This window comes from Monodon monoceros, unplaced genomic scaffold, assembly GCF_005190385.1.
Source record: "Monodon monoceros isolate NGI ecotype Baffin Bay Population unplaced genomic scaffold, NGI_Narwhal_1 Super_Scaffold_17, whole genome shotgun sequence".
In the NCBI taxonomy this organism is placed as follows: domain Eukaryota; kingdom Metazoa; phylum Chordata; class Mammalia; order Artiodactyla; family Monodontidae; genus Monodon; species Monodon monoceros.
Genome location: NW_021703773.1, coordinates 16,172,306 through 16,194,969, shown reverse-complemented (window position 1 = coordinate 16,194,969; position 22,664 = coordinate 16,172,306). Strand labels below are relative to the sequence as shown.

At 35.0% G+C, this 22,664-nt stretch overlaps 1 protein-coding gene across 1 annotated transcript in view; it reads right to left on the bottom strand.

Annotated features, from left to right (window-relative positions):
• The window catches only part of TUSC3 (tumor suppressor candidate 3), a 181,694-nt gene that overhangs the window by 77,751 nt on the left and 81,279 nt on the right, over positions 1-22,664 (bottom strand). The window contains exon 5 of the mRNA XM_029226695.1: positions 19,344-19,484. Coding sequence (XP_029082528.1) covers positions 19,344-19,484 — 141 coding nt within the window. The remainder of the gene's footprint in view (positions 1-19,343; positions 19,485-22,664) is intronic.

The window sequence follows — 22,664 nt, the reverse complement described above, 5'->3', positions numbered from 1 at the left end:
CAGGATTATAGAGATTAATCTGAATCCTTTCCACACTTTCTTGAGAATAACTCTGAAATAAACTGAAACTTCTTAAAAGTCAGATTTGACTTGTACATAGTCTTTGCATAGATTGAGGTATTTCCGGAAAGTCAAGATTTTACAAAATATTTGCACTTTAAACTTAGAAGGTACATTAGAATTTAGGCCCGAAGTGAAAAAGAGAATGATGCACCACCTAAAAAGTCATTTAAAAATGTGAAACTGTTATGTGAGAAAAATAAATTGTATATCTAATTTATAGGAGTATCATGTCAGTGATTTAGAGAATATATTAAAGTTGATTATTCTGTAGATAGATTATAATATAGTAGTGTGAAAGGCAGAGTATATTTTAAAATCCAGGGAAAGATATATCTAGTGAATAAACACATTTATAGTATAAGCAAGTGACATTTTTGTTTTTAGTAGATGCTCAGTAATACTAGAGTTCTATCATTTTGGGGACCTAACCCTCATAGTCACTAAATCAGCACTGAAACTGTATGTATTTCTGGTTTTACTTTTACCTGTCTGCCTATTCCTTCTCTGCCTTCTACTGCTGCACTTGATATTGCTATTTCCAACTATGGTGGAAAAATAATGCATGATCAAGTCTGTATTTTAGAAGGATGGTACTAGTCACAGTATGGAGAATAGACTGGAGAAAAGTATAACTTGAGGCAGAGAAATCAGTTTGGAGGCTGATGCATAAAAACGCTTGAGAGACTATAGTGGCCAATTCCATGGTAGTGACAGAATTGAGAGATCTGGACAAACAGGAGAAATATTTAAGAGATGGAATCAATAGACTTTGGTGAATGATTGATCTGATAGAAAATAGTCAAAATTAACCTCTGGGTTTCTGATTTGAGCAACAGTGTGTAGTTAGTGGTGACACCCAATGAGATACAGAATAAGGCAGAAGCATGTTAAGGGTGAAAGGGAAGAAGGTAACAAAGATTTGGAGCTCCCTCTGTTTTAATTATTATTTTTTTTACAGTAGGTCCTTGTTTGTTATCTGTTTTAAAAATAGCAGTGTGTACATGTCAATCCCAAATTCCCAATCTATCCCCCCCACTCTTCCCCCCTGGTAACCATAAGTTTTTTTTTGAAGTCTGCGAGTCGGTTTCTGTTTTGAAAATAAGTTCATTTGTGTCATTTTTTTTAACATTCTGCACATAAGCAATACCATATGATATTTGTCTTTATCTGTCCGACTTACTTAGTATGATAATCTCCAGGTCCACCCATGTTGCTGCAAATGGCATTATTTCATTCTTTTTAATGGCTGAGTGATATTCCACTGTATATATGTACCACATCTTCTTTATCCATTCCTATGTTGATGGACATTTAAGTTGCTTCCACATCTTGGCTATTGTAAACAGTGATGCAATGAACATTGGGTGCATGTATCCTTTTGAACCATGTTTTTCTCTAGATATATGTCCAGCAGTGGGATTACTGGATCACATGGTAGCTCTATTTTTAGTTTTTTAAGGAACCTCCCTACTGTTCTCCATAGTGGCTGTACCAATTTACATTCCCACCAGCAGTGCAAGAGGGTTCCCTTTTCTCCACACCCTCTCCAGCATTTATTGTTTGTAGACTTTTTGATGATGGCCATTCTTACTGCTGTGAGGTGATATCTCACTGTAGTTTTGATTTGCATTTCTCTAATGATTAGTGATGTTGAGCAGTTTTTCATGTGCCTCTTGGCCATCTGTATGTCTTCTTTGGAGAAATGTCTATTTAGGTCTTCTGCCCATTTTTTGATTGGGTTGTTTGCTTTTTGGATATTGAGTCACGTGAGCTGTTTGTAAATTTTGGAGACTAATCCCTTTTTGGTTGCATCGTTTGTGAATATTTTCTCCCATTCTGTGGGTTGTCTTTTCGTTTTGTGGTTTCTTTGCTATGCAAAAGCTTTTGAGTTTAATTAGCTCCCATTTTTTATTTTTGTTTTTATTTCCATTACTCTAGGAGGTGGATCCAAAAAGATATTGCTGCAATTGATGTTGAAGAGTGTTCTGCCTATGTTTTCCTCTTATAGTATCCAGTCTTACATTTAGGTCTTTAATCCATTTTGAGATTTTTTTTTGTGTATGGTGTTAAAGAATGTTCTAGTTTCATTTTTTTACATGTAGCTGTCTGGTTTTCCCAGCACCATTTATTGAAGAGACTGTCTTTTCTCATTGTATAGTCTTGCCTCCTTGTTGTAGATTAACTGGCCATAGGTACATGGGTTTATTTCTGGGCTTTCTATCCTGTTCCACTGATCTATATTTCTGTTTTCTGCCAGTACCATACTGTTTTGATGACTGTAGCTTTGTAGTATAGTCTGAAGTCAGGAAGCCTGATTCCTCCAGCTCCGATTTTCTTTCTCAAGATTGCTTTGGCTATCAGGGTCTTTTGTGTCTCCATACAAATTTTAAGATTTTTTTTTTTTTTTATCTAGTTCTGTGAAAAATGCCTTTGGTAATTGGATAGGGATTGCATCAAATCTGTAGATTGCCTTGGGGAGTTCATTTTTAAATGGGTTAACTCTAATGTACTTTCAAAACATCCATTTCAAAACATCTTTGGAGAGTGAGATGTCTAAGAGACATTTACATATATATCTAATGACAGAGGTGTAGGGAAGAAAAACTACAGATCTGGGAATTGTCAGCACATAGTTGTTCACTGAAGTCATGGGAATGGATAAAATTGCTCAAGAAGAGTAAATAGGGTGAGAAAAATAGAAGGCCTAGAGGGCTAGAACACTGATGAATACTTGTAAGTTCATAAACTCATAGACAGGAGCCTGCAAAGGAACCTGGGACACAGAAGTAGGAAGAAAATGAAGGTAGGAGATATAGTGTTGAAGGTAGGAGATATAGTGTAACAGAAGCCAAGGATAGAATTTTGAAAAAGAAGAACGTGGTGGTCAAAAATGGTCAAACGCTGGGGAATGATCAAATACAAAACAACCTGAAAAGACTTATTTTTTCTTGACTATTCATTTGAGACACTGAAATACTTAAAAACTATAACAGTTAAAAAGAAGTTAAAAGACAGTAGTATCTATCGAATGACCTGCAACACTCTTAAGATCCACCACTGGTATGTTTAACGTACTTTGCCCAGCAGTATATCATAGTAGTTAAGGATGGAGGCTCTTAAATTAGAACACTTGAGTTTCAGATCTGTCTTGAGCACTTGGAGAAGTTCATCATTCTGGGCCTATAACATTAGGAGTATATTAGCATCAACCTTTTTAAGCTATGGAGGTTTAGTAAGTTATTATTATCCCAATGCCCTCCACAACCTGGTCCCACATTCCTAAATAGCACCGTGCCCCACACTCCTTAACTGGCTCTCTATGCTTCATTCAGGTCACTCTTCTTGCTCCACCCCCTCCATCCAGGAAGCAGTGCCTACGTTTACATCTTGTTAATGCCGTACCTGCCTAGGACTCCTACCTAACCAACCTCTCTACACTTGGGGTCTATGTATGGTCCTCTCTGAAGCCATTCCAGTTTAATTTACTCATTTGACAATTATTAACTGAGCATACCAAGTATTTACTGGATACTAGGAATATAGCAATGAATAAGATAAAGATAGTCCCTGCCCTTCAGTGAAAATCCTAAATAAGTGACATGTGCTCTGAATCATAAAAAATATGTAGGTATTTCTCATTCATTCATTCAACATTTATATACTGAGAACCCACTATATATTCAAGAACTGTTTCAGAAGCCAAGAATAAAACAATGAACAAAAATATAAGGGGGGAACTCCCCTCTTGGAGCTTACATTCTATAGGGAGAAAACAGACAGTAAAAAATTAAATCATATGAGAGACAATGATAAATGAACTGAGGAAAAGTAAAGCAGTGAAGGTGGAAAGAATTCATGAAAGAAGGGGTTGCAATACTAATGAGTGGTTGGGAGGGGCCTCTCCAAGGCAGTGGCATTTTCAGCAGAGATCTGATGATGTCTAAAAGCCATGTAAATACTTGGGGAAAGAGGGAAGAGCCAGTGAACCAGGCTCTACTGAAGGACAATGTCTGGCATCTTTTAGAAAGAGTAAAGAAGCCAAGACGACTGAAGGACAGTTGATGAGGAGAAATGGATAAATGGATATGGTTGGTGAAGTAGTACAGGGCCAGATCCCAGAGCCTCCTGGGTTGGAATTTTGAAAATTAACTGTATGGTGGGTAAATATGGAAGCTGGGATATAGTTAAAAGGCTACTGCAATAAGTGGATTAAGAAATAATTAGAGCTCAAACAAGGGTGGTAGGTATGGTGAGAAATCCTTGGAATCTGGACATATTTGGAAGGAAGAGTCAACAGGATTTTCTGAAAGATTAGATGTGGGGTATGACAGGGAAGAAGTGGTAAAGGAAGACTATGAGGTTTTTGACTTGAACATGAGAAGTCAAATGCTATGGGAGAATTAGGTCTGGGGCCTGAGATGGGGAGTCTGTCCTGTACCTGTTCATTTGGAGACACCCAGTAGACTTCCAGGTAGAGGTGCAGCATGAGCTAGATGGATTTATCAGTCTGGAGTTTACAGGGAAGATCTGGCCCCAAGATAAAATTTAGGACTCAATAATAGTTAGACAGTATTTAACCTTTAAAGCTGGACACCAATTAAGTAAATATAAATAGAGATGACCAAGATCTGAACCCCCTGTTAACACCAAAATAAGTGCAGAAGATAAAAAATGAATGAGCAAAGATGATTAAGAAGTAGCAGTCAAAGAAGTAAGGAAAATCACGAGTGTGGCCTCCTGGAAGACAAGTGATTCTGGATGAAGACATCAGTTCTGTAGATACAGAGAGAGCAGTAATATGAAGACCCAGAACTAAAAATTGAATTTATCTCCCTGGAAAATATTTGTGCCCTTGACTAGAGCATTTTCAATGGAACAGTGAGGCAAAAGCCTTATGAAAAAATAAGGAAACAATGTAGACAACTGTTTCAAGGAGTTTTGCTCTAAGAGGGATCAGGTAAATAGAACAATATCTGGAAGGGAAAATGGTGTCACGTCCCTTTAGGATGAATAAGGAGATGTTTGCACTGCTAACGAGAATGATTCAGTAATAAAAGAAAAAATTAGGATGACAAAGAAAGAGGGGAGAATTGTTGGAAAACTGTCATTGAATACATGAGATGCGATAAGATCTAGTACACAAGTGGGGGTGTTACTCTTAGATAAGAGCAGAAAAGGTTCAAGTAATACAGCAGTACACAGACTCCAAGGGGCTGTGCATAGAATGCAGTGGCAGAAGGAGATCTGGGTACTTAAATGGGATAAAAGCAAATCTTCATTTTCACTATCTTCTAATATACCATTTCCTTCAACTATGAATGTAGTTGACAGATCACAATAGTTTTAGCAGCACCTGTGATTTTCGTTAGTGAGGGAAATGCAAATATCTTCATACTATAACATTTTCATATTATAACAGTAACTATCTCAAAATATTGTTTATATTCAGACTACTTGAAAACTATGGTAGTTATTAGATCCACATGAGGTCTGGTGATTTAATGCATTAATAGGAAATATATATATTCCAATATTATAAATTTTACTTACACATAAGAGAAAATGCTCAAATTTTAAAATGAGATGTTAAAATTAAATAGCAATAGCTACACTATCTATGGTTTGTTACAGAAGTTTTAAAAAATTCATCTTAATACATGATTTATTCAAAATTCCAAGAAATGGTTCAATAAAAGAAAAGCCGGCTTAAACATGGTGTTTAAACATGAGTCATTTCAAGTAGTGACAGACGTATTTACAGTATTTATTTATAATTACAGAGCTGTGGCACTTCTCACAACATACTAAACAAACATAAACTTCTAAAATGCAAAACGGCCCAGATTTATAGAAACTCTTTTTCTAAGTAAGTATAATTGATATTTCCTGTTTTGATTTTAACAACTGAAATGTCCAGTACCTCACTGCTCTCATTAGTTTGGAAATTTAAATTTTTGTAATTAACTTAACTAGAATTTTATTTATCTATTTACTAAAATATTCATGCAGAAAAGGACATGATTCATAAGGGTACATACAGTTCAATGAATTTTACATGAGCATACCCTTGTAACCAACACTGAGATCAGGAAGTGGAATACTGTTAGAAAAACAGGTGTCCACTGATGCCTCTTCCTAATCATTACCTGCATAACCCTCCAAAGGGGTAAGGATATTTTTTTGAAAATGCTGCATCACAGAGTATGTGTATACCAGGCTTTTGTGGACTAACCAAACATTTCTCAGAACTTTCAACCAAATTTACACTCCAACTAGCAGTGTTTCAGAGTTCTGGTCCATTCACATCCATACCAACAACTGGCATTATCTCTGCATGTGTGTGTGTGTATGTTCATCTTGGCTATCCTGGTAGAGGTGTGGCAGGCCATACTATAGTTTTTTGTTGTTGTTGGCTGCACTGGATCTTCGTTGCTGTGCATGGGCTTTCTCTAGTTGTAGCGAGCAGGGGCTCCTCGTTGTGGTGTGTGGCTTCTCACTGCGGTGGCCTCTTGTTGCAGAGCACGAGCTCTCTAGGCATGCGGGCTTCAGTAGTTGCAGCTCGCAGGCTCTAGAGCACAAGCTTAGTAGTTGTGGCGCACGGGCTTAGTTGCTCTGTGGCATGTGGGATCTTCCCAGACCAGGGCTTGAATCCGTGTCCCCTGCAATAGGCAGGCGGATTCTTAACCACTGTGCCACCAGGGAAGCCCTATACTGCAGTTTTATTTCAGAATATCCAGATGATTAACAAAGTTGAATATGTTTTCATATGTTTACTGAAATTTGAACGTTTTGGTAAAGTACCCAGCAAGTCTTTACTCCTCTTCAAAATTTGATTATCTGACTTTTGCTTATTGTTTTCTAAAAGTTCTTTATATATATAAAATAAGTAAGTATACACATAGCAAATAATCTTTACCAAGCTTGTGACTTGCCTTCCTTTTCATTTTCTTAATGGTATCTTTTGGCAAACAGAAGTTCTTAATTCACTGAAGTTCAATTTACCAGTTATTTCTTCCATTATGGTCTGTTTCAAGAAATCTTTGCCAATCCAGCAATCATAAAGATAAATACCTATGTTTTCTTCTAAAAGTGTTAATGTTTACGTTTCACACTGAGATGCACAACACACTGAGATTCACAATTCACCTTTTATTTTATCTGAGCTGTAACTGACATTATATTAGTTTCAGGTGTACAACATAATGGTTTGATATCTGTATATATGGGGAAATGATGACCACAGTAAGTCTAGTTTAACATCTGTCATCATACATATTTATAGACTATCTTTCTTGTGATGAGAACATTTAAGATCTATTCTCTTAACAACTTTGAAATATGCAGTACAGTACTGACTATAGTTGCCATGTTGTACATTACATCCCCAATAGTCATTTACTTTATAACTGAAGTTTGTACCTTTTGACACCCTGTGCCCATTTCACCTACTTGCACCACGCACCCCCTCTTCTCTGGTTTTGTTGGGGTTTTTTTTTGGGGGGGGGTTGCTCTTTTTGTTTTTGTCTTAGATTCCACATGTAAGCCTTTCTTCACTTGGTATTGGGTTGGCCAAAAAATTCGTTTGATTTTAAGTACACATTCTTCAGTTTCACCAAGAACTTTACTGAACAACGTATTCACTAACAGAACGAACTTTCTGGCCAACCCAATATAATAATGCCTTCAAGGTCCACTTATGTTGTCACAAATGGCAAGATTTAATTTTTTAATGGTTGAATAATATTCATTGTATTTACCACAATGTCTTTATCCATTCATTGATGGACACTTAGACTGTTTCCATATCTTGGCTATTGTAAATAATGCTGCAATGAACATGGAGGTACATATATATTAGTTTTTTTGTTTTCTTCTGATAAATATCTAGAAGAATTGCTAGATCATATAGTAGTTCTACTTTAATTTTTTAAGGAACCTCCATATGCTATTCCACAGTGGCTATACCAATTTACATTCTCACCAGTAGTGCATGAGGGTTCCCTTTTCTCCACATCTTCTCCAACACTTGTTATTTCTTGACATTTTAATAATAGCTATTCTTACAGGTGTGAAGTGACATTTCATGGTGGTTTTTATTTGCATTTCTCTGATGATCAGTAATACTGAGCATCTTTTCACATGTACCTGCACCATCTGTAACTCTTTAGAAAAATGTCTATTCAGATCCTCTGCCTACTTTTTAATTGACTTGTTTGTTGTTTTTACTACTGAGTTGTATGAGTTCTTTATATATCCTGGATATCAACCCCTTATCAAATACATGATTTGCAAATAGTTTCTTCCATTCAGGTTGCCTTTTCATTTTGTGGACCTTTGCTATGCAGAAGCTTTTTAGTTTGATGTAGTCCCACTTGTTTATTTTTGCTTGTTTTGCCTTGGTTTTCGATGTCAAATACAAAAACTTGTCACCAAGAACAACATCAAAGAGCTTACCACCTAGGTTTTCTCCTGGGAGTTTTATCGTTTCAGGTCTTACATTCAACTCTTTTATCCATTTTGAGTTAATTTCTGTGTACAGGGTAAGGGTAGGGGTCAAGTTTTATTCCTTTGCATGTGGCTGTCCAGTTTTCCCAATACCATTTATTGAAGAGACTGTCCTTCCCCAATGTATATTCTTGGCTACTTTGTCATAAATTAATTGACCACATATGTGTGTGTTTATTTCAGGGCTCTCTATTCTGTTCCATTGATCTGTATGTCCATTTTTATTCCAACACCATTATATTTTGATTACTACAGCTTTGTAATAAAGTTTGAAATCAGGGAGCATGATGCCTCCAACTTTGTTTTTAAGATTGATTTTGCTATTCAGGGTCTTTTATGGATCCATACAAACTTTAGGATTTCTTCTATTTCTGTGAATTTTGATAGGGATGGCACTGAATTTGTACATTGCTTTGGGTAGTATAATATTTGGTAGTTATGGCACTGAATTTGTACATTGCTTTGGGTAGTATAATATTTGGTAGTTAATGTTAACAATACTAGTTCTTCCAGTCCATGAGCATGATATAACTTTCCATTTATTTGTATCATCTTCAATTTCTTTCATCAATATCTTAATAGGTTTTGGTGTACAGTTCTCTCAACTCCTTGGTTAAACTTATTCCTAGGTATTTTATTCTTTTTGATGAATTGTAAATGGAATTGGTTTTTTAATTTCTCTTTCTGATAGTTTGATATTAGTATATGGAAATGCCACATAGTTCTATATATTGATTTTTTTTAGCCTGCAACTTTATTGAATTCATTTACTAATTGTAGTAGTTTTTTGGTGGAGTCTTCAGGGTTTTCTATATACAGTATTATGTTATCTGAAAATAGTGATGGTTTTACTTCTTCCTTTCTGATTTGGATGTCCTTTATTTCTTTTTCTTGCTTAATTGCTCTGACTAGGACTTTGAATATGTCAAATAAAAGTGGTGAGAGTGGACATCCTTGCTTTCTTCCTGATCTTGAGGAAAAGCATTCAGCTTTTCACCACTGAGTACCATGTCAGCTGTGGGCTTGTCATGTAGGGCCTTTATTATGTTCCCTCTATTGAGAAATCTTATGATAAATGGAGTATAGAAGCTAGGTGGTCACTCCATGTACTGGATCTTCACATTGAGGCTTACTGGTGACTTTATAATAAGCAAAAAACTCAGACAACCACATTCAAATGCAAAAAAAAAAAGGCAGGTCCATCTATCTATGAGTAATTTTAAAATGTTCTTCGAGTTTAGTGAGAACATTATCTATCCTCCTGAAGGAAAAATTAAGAAAAATACACCCTAAGAAGATATTAATTCATTATATTGTTGCCATACTCCTGACCCAAACAAAAATACACAGAAATAACAGACATACCTATCTTCAAGTGGGCAAATGATTCAATTGCCTGATGGGAAAAACTTTTTATTCAAACAAATATTATCGTACCTTTATTACATATCATAAAGTACATAATTTTATTCAAGAAAAATTTGAAAGAAAAAGGAGCTTATTCCACTCTATTTGAAGTCAGAGCTGCCCTGACTTCAGAGCACTCACAAAACAATACATTTCTACTGATACACCATAATGTATAGACACCAAAGAACCTTTCAGGAATTGTGAAAATTGTGTAATAATATATATTAGTTTTTCATAAAACTAACCTAATTAAACTGATATAATTTCTTTGAGACAGAAGAAACATTAAGGTATGTGAATCATCCTATAATGCAGAGCATCAGTGTTAAAAGGCAGAAAACAGCTTCTATCCTACTGAGATTTACTGTAATAATAAGGTTTGGGTTATTAGACCTTTTAAATGATGTTTTATCTTTCATGGTTTTACTCGCAGATTCTTAGGATGTTTTTCTTTGTGTTTTTAATGAATGTAACTACTCCTCACACTCATATTTCTGGTTTGAAATGACAGCCATCTCTGAAGAGCATTAGCCTTCCATGAAGCTCTGCATTTAAGGGCTACAAAACATAACATTTTAACTCATTTTGATATTCCTAGTCAACATTTCTTCCTGAAGACCATAAACTATATATCTATCCTACACTCCCTGAAGTTATGTACTGGTGTAGTTCAATACTTTACTCAACCATTCTGCTTTAAACTCACCATGAAGCACGTACTGTGTATGCTTATTGTCCACCATCCTCCATCTTTAGGGGGTGGAGGAAGTTTGGAAAGCCAAGTTAAACCAAAACAGAACCAATGTATATTCAGCTCCATAAGCAATCATCAGTACCTATTAAATAGTAGTTAACAAGCACTTTTCCCCTTAGGAAGCATGAGACCAGGAAGTACTTACAAATACTCCTTTACCTATTTTTTTTTTTAAACTCAAAAACAGGAAGCTCCAATATCTATGTATGTTTCAACATTTCCATATGTTACCTCCCCTGTGCAATTGCAAGCTTTGTCTCTATCCTACACCCTAAAGCACTATGACCCTAAAGCACTATGAATAGCCTTCTCTCCCCAGTATACACTTCATTCTTAATCCTGTGAGTCATAAACAATAATATGAATATGATAATGAAAAAGAAAAAAATTACCAGCCACAGAATACAGTCTAAGTAATCCCAGAAGTACTTCTGCACAGGTTCAGTGGTAAGACACAACTGCTAATTGTAGGTAGACTTGTTCTTTACTAAGAAGTGAGCATGTGGCTAGAAATTCTCTACCGAATTGTTTTTCCTTTTGCATATAAATTTTTTCATTACAGAAGTGGTCTGCTATTGTATAGTTCATTACTATTTTTATTTTAGGAGCTTTCATTTTACTGTGCAATCCAAGGCTTTCATCAGAGTTTCTACAAATCAGATGACAAGACTTTGCCAAAAATTATTTTAAAATATATTCTCATTTCCAAAGGAAAATGGGATATTGGTCGCTTTTAATAGACAGATGTTTAAGAATCTGAATAAATGGTTCAGCATTTTGGATAGCCTCTTAACTTTGTAAGGATATCCCAAGAATAGGATTTAAAAAAAGACTGGAATTGAACAAATCCAGTTTTTCTTTATAAACAAACAAAAATCAAGTTTGGGGTGGTAATGGTGACTATCAGACAGAAAATGGTAAAGGAGATTCAAATTATTTATCTGACCTCATTGTTTAAGTGACTTGAATAGTTTCATAAGCCATCAGCAGATAAAGCAGATAAGAAAAAAACCCACAAATGAACATTTTATATTCAGAGTAGTTTTCAAATGTATTGTTTGAAAACATGTCTGTTCTCTGCATCCTGTTACTGACTTCTGAAAGGCTGCCACTGGGGAGCAGATATACCTGCCCAAATTTCCTTCTCAAGTATGTGTTTGTGAATGTTAGAATATCTTCTGTTATGCCAAGCACATTAGCTTTCAAGGATTCAAAGAAGAAAAACAAATCTGCATGATGTAGCAGAGGTGCAAGAAAATTGATTGTTGGAGTACTAACATTTATGCATCACATAAATGTTCTTAGGCATTTATTTACAGTCCTAATGGCTCACTGCATGCCCAGATTTAGAGAACCCAGCACTGTGAAAAGAATACAGAACTTGAAGTCAGACACACACACAGAATCAAATCCCAGTTAACCATTTTCTAGCTGTGTGAGCTTCTGCAAATTGAGTTTACTGAATCTTAGTTTCCTTGTTTGAGGATAATACAAATTCCTTTTCATAGTTATTATAGGGAATAAGCATATAAAACATACCCCAAAAGAAGGAAGCGATGCAGTAAACGGTAATGCCTGTTATTACTAACTTTCAACAATAATTCTGGGGCTCTTCTCAAGGAGAGAGAATAATAAAGGCATGCTAATGTCATCTGAGTCCACTTCAGCCACAGGATTACATCTTAAGTAGACAGTTTTTTAGTAGACTGAAACAGTGACAAAATTTGGTATATTGATGTTGAAATACTAAAGGAGTTTTAACTTTCCAACAACACTTTGAAAGAAGTGCTGTATTTTTACCAAGAAACTGGGTAGTTTTACTAAATGAAGCAACCTGAGCAAAACCCAAAACGCTTTGAAACTTAATGACTATGGTGACTGAGATCATCCATAGTATCCAGTTATACTACACAGAGTATAAACTAATTAATCTCTTTTAACTCAATTATCAAAAAGTGAGAAAATATTAAGACACTTTCCTTGAAAACTCTTATCTTCCTTACTCTAAAAGATCCAAACTTCAAATTTGTACTTCTCTATCTACCACAAGGCCACAGAGGTTCTCTGTGAATTTCTAGACTCTAGCTAGTATTGCAGATGATGGCTGCTGTAAGGGGATTTGCTTGGGCTGCTTATTAGTCTATCCTATCACATCCAACTCAGTCATAAGCACCACTGATTCTTGGTTGAAAAGAAAAATGGAAGGATGAAAGGCTATTGCAAGAAGGCAAAAGGAACAAACTGACGCTTAGCATATACATTTGTATGCATATATATTAAAGTTTCCTCTTTTGTTACTTATATTTTTAAGTACCATTACTTTTCTTCTTCCTATTGGGAAAGAGACTATATTTTCAATTATCTATTGAAATTGTTTACTAATGACTTTTGGGGACTGACTTTGAATTCAGAAAACTGTTCAACTCTAGTATTAATTTCATTATTGGTTCTCCATAAATTGTGATGAAATTTCCATATGGACAATCATACCATAGGGAAATCATATCTTAGGTAAATCTCTTGGACAATCATACCATAGGGAAATCATATCTTAGGTAAATCTCTTTTTTTACACTTTTTTGTTCCCTGTATTTCTTTTTCTGTTCTTAGGCTTTGACTAAGACCACTAGTAAAAAAGACCACTAGTAAAATGATGAAAAGCAGGTGATTGTAGGCATCATTTTAAGTTATCACTACTAAAATATTGGCTAGAGATTTTAAGATACCCTTAACCTAATTAAGAAAGTTCACTTTCTTAATTCATCATGAATTAGCTAAATTTGGTTGGTAACACATTTTCAAAAAACTTTTTGCTTCTATGTTCATAAGCAGCATTTGCCATATACCATGGCATACCCTGAAGGTGGTGAAAGTAAGCCTTTGTGACAGCTACTGGCACGTGCAGAAAGCCAGTCAACTCTGCAGGACAAACTAGAGCATTCAGCAACACCCTAGGGAAAGTGAGCAAATGGGAGGCTATCAGCACCCAACCTAGCTTTACAAGATTGAGAGAAAGGATACAATCTTGAGTATGCCCACAAGACGGAACAGGCTTATCCACAGAAAAGATCCGAGAAAGCCTCAGAGTCCCTAACGTGACTGAAGAAAGGAATTTCTCTCCCAAAGCCACCTAATTTTGGAAGAGGTACACTTCTTCAAATATGAAGAAAGCAATGCAAGACTTCAATTTCAAGGAACATGACACCATCAAAGGAGTACAATTTTCCAGTGACCAACTAATAAAGAATTCAAAATAGTTGTTTTAAGGAAGCTCAGTCAATGAGCTACAAGAAAACACACAAAGATAATTCCATAAAATCAGGAAAATAATACATGAACAAAATGAGAAGTTTAACAGAGAGATAGGAATCAAATAGAAATTTGATTTCTATTTAAAAGAACCAAATAGAAATTTGGGAGCTGAAGAATATAACAAATAAAATGAAAAAATGCCATAGAGAATATCAACATCAGATTGGATCAAGTGGAAGAAAGAATCTGTAAAGATCACTTGAAATTATCCAGTCAGGGGGAACAGAGAAAAGAATAGAAAAGAGTGACAAAAACCTACATAAACTATGGGATATCTCTAAAAGGAAATATCTGTGCATTACTGGAGTCCCAGGAGAAAAGAAGAAAGGGGCAGAAAGTTTAGGAAATAATGCCTGATGAAAAGAACCCCCAAAACAGAATAAAATCTGAATTTTCACAATTAGGAAACAAATACAACTGTCACTGAACAATATATTTTTAAAAATACGTATACATATGGATAATTTACATAAAATATGGATAATTTACATAAAGGTCTTTATAAACACAGGAAAAAGTCAAAGGATTGCTTTGCTTATTAGAGGTTATCCCTAGGGAATGTCCCTTCCTGATGTAATTAAAATTGAGGGGAAAAAAAAGATAGTTTTTAACAGCAGTAACTTATTTTCAAAACTACTCTCTCTAAGCATATTTGCTAAACACAATCACGTGAACAATCCTGCCCTAATTTATTTTCTCCACTTTGCAAAATACTGTTCTCCCAGCATAGTACCACCAAATTTCAACCCTAAATCATCTTCTCCATGATACACCCCCTTAAGACTATCAGTGTATTTCTCAGCAGAAACCTTGCAAGCCAGGAGACAGTGGAAAGAAGCATTAAAAATGCTACAAGAAAAAAAAATGCCCACCAAGAGAACTTTACCTGGCAAAGTTGTCCTTCAGGGATGAAGGATAGATAAAAACTTTCCCAGACAAACAAAAGGTAAGAAGTTCATCACCAATCGATTTGCCTTACAAGAAATACTGAAAAACATTCTTCATGCTAAACACACTGGTAAAGGCAAGTATATAGTCAAATTCAGAATACTCTAAAACTGTAATATGGTACTAGAAAACAGTTAATAAGATAACGTTAGTAAGTCCTTATCTATCAAAAGTTACTTTAAATATAAATGGATTAATTTATCCAAACAAAAGGCACAGAGTGAACAAATGGATGAAAAAGAAAGACATAAGTATATGCTGCCCTCAAGAATCTCACTTCAGCTTCAAGGAGACAAATACTTTCAAAAAAGGGGATGGAAAAAGATATTTCACACAAGTGGAAACCAAAAGAAAAAACAGAGTAGCTATGCACTCATCAAACAAAATAGACATGAAGGAAAAAATGATTGCAAGTGACAAGGTAAATGAATAAAATGAAAGAGGAGACATTAAACTCAAACTACAGAAATACAAAGGATTATAAGAGACTACTATGAACAACTGTATGCCAACAAATTGCATAACCTAGAAGAAACAGATAAATCCTTGAAACACAAACCTATCAAGACTGAATCATGAAGAAATAGAAAATTTGAACAGACCTATAACAAGTAAGGAGATTGAATCAATAATTAATGACCTCCTAACAAAGAAAAGCCCAAGACCAGATGGTTTCCCTGGAAAATACTACCACATATTTAAAGAAGAATTAATACCAATCCTTTTCAAACTCTTCCAAAAAATTAAAGAGGGAACACTCCCCAACTCATTGTATGAGGCCAGTATTACACCAATACGAAAAGATAAAGCTACAGATCAATATCCCTGCTGAATATACATGAAAAATTCTCAACAAAATACAGTAAACCAAATTCAACAGCACAGTAAAAGAATCATACACCATTAAAAATTAGGATTTATTCCTGGGATGTAAAGACGATTCAACATCTGCAAATCAATCAATGAGATACATCAATTAACAAAATGAATAAAACTCACATGATCATTGATGTTGATATAGAAAAACCATTTGACAAAATTCCACATCCTTTCATGATAAAAACTCAATAAATTGGGTATAGAAAGAATGTACAACAACATGATAAAAGCCAGATACAATAAGCTCCCAACTAATATCATGTTCAACTGTGATAGGCTGGAAGCTTTCCCTCTAAGATCAGGAACAAGAAAGGGTGTCCTATCATCAATCTTATTCAACATAGTACTAAAGTACTATCTAGAGCAATTAGGCAAGAAAAAGCAATAGTGGGTATTCAAATCAGAAAAGAAGTGAAACTGTGTTTGCAGATGATATGATCTTCCTAAAGACTGCACCAAAAAAGGGTTTGAACTAATCACTGATTTCTTCATTAAAGTTGCAGGATTCAAAATCAACATACAAGGACTTCCCTGGTGGTGCAGTGGTTAAGAATCTGCCTGCCAATGCAGGGGACACAGGTTTGAGCCCTGGTCCAGGGAGATCCCACATGCCGTGGAGCAACTAAGCCCCTGTGCCACTGCTGGGCCCGTGTGCCATGACTACCGAAGCCCACGCGCCTAGAGCCCATGCTCCACAACAGAGAAGCCACTGCAATGAGAAGCCTGCGCACCGCAACAAGGATTAGCGAAGAAAGCCCACACACAGCAATGAAGACCCAACACAGCCAAATAACAAAACAAAATCAGCATACAGAACTCAGTTGCATTTCTACACTAATAATAAATTATCCAAAAAAGAAATTTAAAAATCCCATTTACAACAGCATCAAAAACAGTTAAATTCTATTCCTAAGCATTTTATTAAGGAGGTGAAAGATCTGTACATGACATTCATGAAAGAAATTAAAGAAAACAAATGGGAAGTATCTTGTGTCCAACTATAGATATCCAACTACCTAGATTGGAAGAATTAATATTGTTAATATGTCCACACTACCCAAAGCCATCTATAGATTCAATGCAATCACTATCAAAATTCCAATGGCATTTTTCACAGAAATAGAAAAAACAATACAAAAATTCATATGGAACCACAAAATGATCCCAGATAGCCAAAGCAATCCTAAGAAAAAAAGAAAGTGGGAAGCATCACATTTCCTGAAATCAAACTATATAACATAGCTACAGTAATCAAAACAGTATGGTACCACCATAAAAATCACATAAACCAATGGAATAGAATTGAGAGCTCACAAATAACTCATGTATATGCCATCAATAAATATTTGACAAGAAAGCAAAGAATGTACATCATGGAAAGGGAAAGGACAGTCCCCTCAATAAACAGTGCTGGGAAAAGTGAATATTCACATACAAAATAATGTGAAAAACTACTTCCTATCTTATACCACTCACAAAAATCAACTCAAAATGGATTCAAGATTTAAATATAAGACCTGAAACTGTAAAACTCCTAGAAGAAATATAGGGAAAAAGCTCCCTGACATTAGTCTTCACAGCAATATTTTGAATATGACACCAAAAGCTTTTCATTTTGTTGATGAGCTTTATAGATTCCCTTTACTGCTACTTGAGCCAGAACCACAGATATCTTCTAGATATCTTTGCTCCACATGGCTCACTTTCAACTTTCAAGCTGAACTGAGTTTAAGTCAAGAAAAACCAAAATAGTAAACAAAAAATTATCAACCCTCATCTTCTAATTAGATGTCATTTTGAAAGCTGATGTTCTTACCTGATCTACCTGCTGACACTTTTTAAAAACATCAAATACTTCAGCCTTGCATTCTCTCCAGGTTTTATAGTTATATCACCAGGAGGAAAAGGTTGGCATATGCATAATGCCATCTTACCTATAAACAGAGTGTCATTTTTTAAAACCATGATTTCTGTCTTATAACTGAGTAGCAATAATCCTTTACATATTCTGTGTGACAGCACATAGTCTGCTATTGCATTTTGGTCCAAACTGACAATATCTGTCCTTTGAGGTACTAAATCTGTTTATATTTAAAGTACATAAGTATATTGATCTATGACTGATATGATGGTATTTAGGTCTGTCATTTTTTAAATTGTACTGGGTTTCTTGTGTTTTACTCCTCTGTTCCTCCTTTCATTCCTCCTTTGTGTTAATTATATATTTTTAGTATTCCATTTTAATCACTATCTTAGCTTTCCAGCTAATCTCTTTGTATTATGTTTTCAATTGTTCCTCTGAGGATTACAATATGTATCTTAAACTCATCCCAGCCAAGTTAAAGTTGATATTGAACAACAGCAGGTAAAATACAGGAACTTTTCAACAACATAGCTCAATTTATCCTTTAACATGCTATTGTCATGCACACACAACAAACCCACCAATCCATCAATGCAGTGTTATATTTTGCTTTAAACAGTCATATGTCTTTAAAATATAAAAAGCAAAGAGAAAAATATTAACCCACTATAATTAGGAAAGCTCCATTTTCTAGTAAGAATTTAAGTCTGTTTGCATAATATAGATATTATGCTACCATTTATATTATTTTACACCAATATTTTTAATTAGTATAACTATTAAATATCAGATATATCACTGAATATATTTTATTTATATACTGTTCACATTTCCATTTTATTAGCTAATTATTATTTTTTAATTTAGCACAATCATAAAGGGAAGAAAAATCCTTTTAGTACAAACTGAAATAGGATCACGTTCACCTGGATTCTCCTAATAGTATCCTAACCAGGTTTCCTGATCCCAGACATACCCTTCAATTGATTGCCCACTGCTACCAAAGTGATCATTCTAAAACATAAATGATGTCACACACTCTAGGAAGCCTGTCATGACCTTCGTCACTCAAGATTAGGTGACCTTCCTATGATATTTTGTGCTTACCTCCATCACAGCATGTGTAACATTACACTGTATTTGTCTTCTGATTAGCTTGTATCCCCACGATGAATTACGTACAGGTAGGGTCTATGTCTTACCTTTATACCTCCAGTACCTAATAAACATCAGGAACATAGTAGAGACACAAGAAAAGAGGTGCTGGATAAAAACAACTGAATGAGTACATTTCCAATTGCTTCAGTTTGTAAGAGTCTCCAAACTACTAATTCTTAGTATATTTCTAAATGTATTCAACATACATTCATTTGGCACTTGTAATATGCCAAGTACACAGGGAAAGACATTACATTTTAAAAGTGAAATGTAGAAGGAAGATAGCACAGTCTAGACTAACTGAACTTAAATTATATCACCTTCAGTCCTAAAAAGTTAATTCCTCTCATCCAGACTTGATTTCCATTATAGTAATAATCTGGCTCATTTTGTTAATATTATACAACTTATACCATTACACAAAGAAATGGGGTAAATGTGTTAACATACCAGAGATACCATGGCCCAACCAGTCTTGTTATAGATGAACTCCAAGTTGTTCCTTCTTAAATACAGCAAACCACCCACAAGTGACACTAACAAGGCCAAAGCAATGGTGCCAGAGTAGTTGGGTGGTCTGAAGACACGAATCTGCAAGAATACAATGAAAGTTTTTAAAGTTAAAGAAAAATATTAATCTTTTTCGCTGAACCATATTCTAGTCCTTCCAGTCTTTTAACACAAATAATTCAGAAAGGTGTCACCTTACTTTTCATACCTGGAAATAACATTCCTTTTGCTCTTTATGAGTCAAAAAATACATGCCTTAAAACATCATGGCTATGTAACACGACTTGCTTTTAAGGTGCTTTTAGGTGAATACAGTTAAATATATGCAAAACCTACTTATATTCATCCCAGAGCTGTTCTGGTTCACCCATGGAACATGGAATCATCTGGTAAAAAGTAGAGGTGAGATGGGGGGTATATAATACTTGTATTATTTCAAATTGGAACTTTTTAAAAGTTTTTTTTTAATAGCTTTATTGAGCTATAATCCATATACCATACAATCCACCCTTTGAAAGTGCACGATCCAATTTTTTTTTTTAGCATATTCACAGGTATGTGCAACCATCACCACTTCAAAAGGAAATCCCATACCCTTTAGCATTCACTCCCTTATTCCTCTCACCCTCCAACCTTAAGCAACCACTAATAAATCTACTGTCTGTCTCTATACATTTCCCTATTCTGGAATTTCATATAGTATGTAGTCTTTTGTAACTGGCTTCTTTCACTTAGCATCATCTTTTCAAGGCTCATCCTTGTTGGAAAATGTGCCACTGCTTCATTCCTTTTTATGGCTGAATATTCCATTGTATGGATATCACATTCTGTTTATCCATTAATCACTTAGTTGATGGGTATTTGGGTTGTTTCCACCTTGTGGCTATTATGAATAATGCTGCTATAAACACTCTTGTACCCGTTCTTGTGTAGGTGTATGTTTTCATTTCTCTCAGGTATATACCTAGGAGTGGGATTGCTGGGTCACGTAGAAACTCTATGTTTAATGGTTTGAGGAATTGTCAAACTGTTTACCAAAGTGGCTGCACTATTTTGCATTCCCACCAGTGGTGTATGTGGGTTCGTATTTCTCCACTTACTTGCCAATGCTTATGACATCATTTCTTGATTCTAGCCACCCTAGTGGGTGTGAAGTGGTATCTCACTGTGGGTTTGATTTGCATTTTGCTGATAACTAATGATGTTGAGCATCTTTTTTGTACTTACTGGCCACTTGTATACTTTCCTTGAAGAAATGTCTATTCACATCCTTTGTCCACTTTTTAATTGGGTGGCCTTTTTATCGGTTATTAAGAGTCCTACATATATACTAGATACAAGTCCCTTATAAGAAAAATGATTTGCAAACACTTCTCCCATTCTTGGGTTGTCTTCTCAGTTTTTGATGGTGACTATCAAAGCACACAGACTACTTTTTTTAAAGTAGCTGTAATTGAAAATCATAAACACAATTTCACAGATCTTGGTTCCAGTAACATTCCCCATGAGAGGAAACCAAGGCTCCTAGGAGAGATGGCTAACTGAGCACTGGGTAGAATAGATGTGTAGATACAAGATGATCCTGAGACATATTATGTCAGAAAGTAAGAAAGTGTTTAAAAGAAAATGATGGAGACATGTTACAAGGACAGGGAAGCCAGCATGAAGGGACACCCACTAGTCAAATCTAGAACAATTTTGGCACCAAAACATTTAGGCACAGTAATAACTTACAAACCACTGGAGGAAAAAAAAAAAGCAATTCATGAGTCTGTACCAATGAATGAGTAAGTGATAAAGAGGGGAGGACTCTTGCTTACAGTAGAATGCTATGAGCCAACTAGAAATATGGACAAAGTGCTAGAACTGGAACATCATCATTTTGCAACCATCATGATAAAATCTGGATCAGGCAAGGTTCGTCAATGGATGCTAAATATTGACAAAATTTTGATGAGGAGTAAGATATTTGCATGATCTTAAGGTGTCTCCACATAGATAGCTTACTAATTAGAAAGTGGCGGGGGGAGAATAGTAATTACATAATGGAGAAATGAAAGACACCATGATAAGATGTTCAAAATTAACATCACCAGTGAGGGACAGAGGGCATCATGGGCTATACATGTAGTTAGAACAAAACATGACCTCTGTGGTATTGTGGTCAAGAATGCATTAGCAGAATCCAGTCAAAAAAAAAAAAAACATCAGGCAAATCAAATAAGGATCATTCAGTTCAAAAAGTGCGAGAGGATTATATTCTTCAAGATGTCAAAGTTTTAGATAAGTTATGGAAATGTTCCAGGTTAAACAAGGCTAAAGGACAAGTAAATGTAATACCTAACTCTAGACTGGATCTTGTACTGAAGGTGGGAAAATATTATTAAAGGATAGTATTAGGTCAACTGACAAAGCTAGAATATATACCATAGCTCAAATAGAAATATTATACCAATGTAAATCTGTGAAGGTGATAACCATACCATCTTCATGTATTTCTTAGGAGATGCAATTCACCTTAAAATGGTTCAGAAAAAGACTGTGTGTGGGTGTGTAAGTATGTGTGGAGAGACAGGGTGGGGGAGAGGTAAGAGAATAAGAATGGCAAAGCAAAAGTTGTAAAAAGTCAACACTATGTGAATCCTGATAAAGGGTATACACTGGAACTGTTTATACTATTTTCATCTGTGGAACTTTTTAATTTGAAATTATTTATAAATAGATCCACATTTGTAAAAAAATATATATCTACTAACAATGCGTAAGTATGATAACAGGTTAGAATCATTTCTGATTAAAATTTAGTATTTCTTATAAAGAATTAATAGTACTTTTCCATATTACCTTTAATATTTTGTACCAAATAAATGATACATTGTAGAGCTGAATATCTGCCAAAACATTTCCAAAAAACTGATGAGTTAGGAAGTAAGTTTAGCCACCGAAATATCATTAATACCTATATTATTTTATTTACGATGACGGTAGTATAATATGAGAGACGTATTTCTCAACTGAGAATAAATGTGTTTACACCCTATGGTAAAAAATCAATGCTTCTGAATTACTTCTAAGGTAAATATAATTTTAAAGTAGCTGGTTATAATTGTTCACTGTAGAACATTCTGGTGACATTAAGCGCTCCACACAGACATGAACTATCATCAACATTTTTGTTCATTTGCTTGCTGAATAAACTGTCTATACATCTACACTCATATTTATGCTTTACTGAGTCATACTATAAATACTATTTTTCTA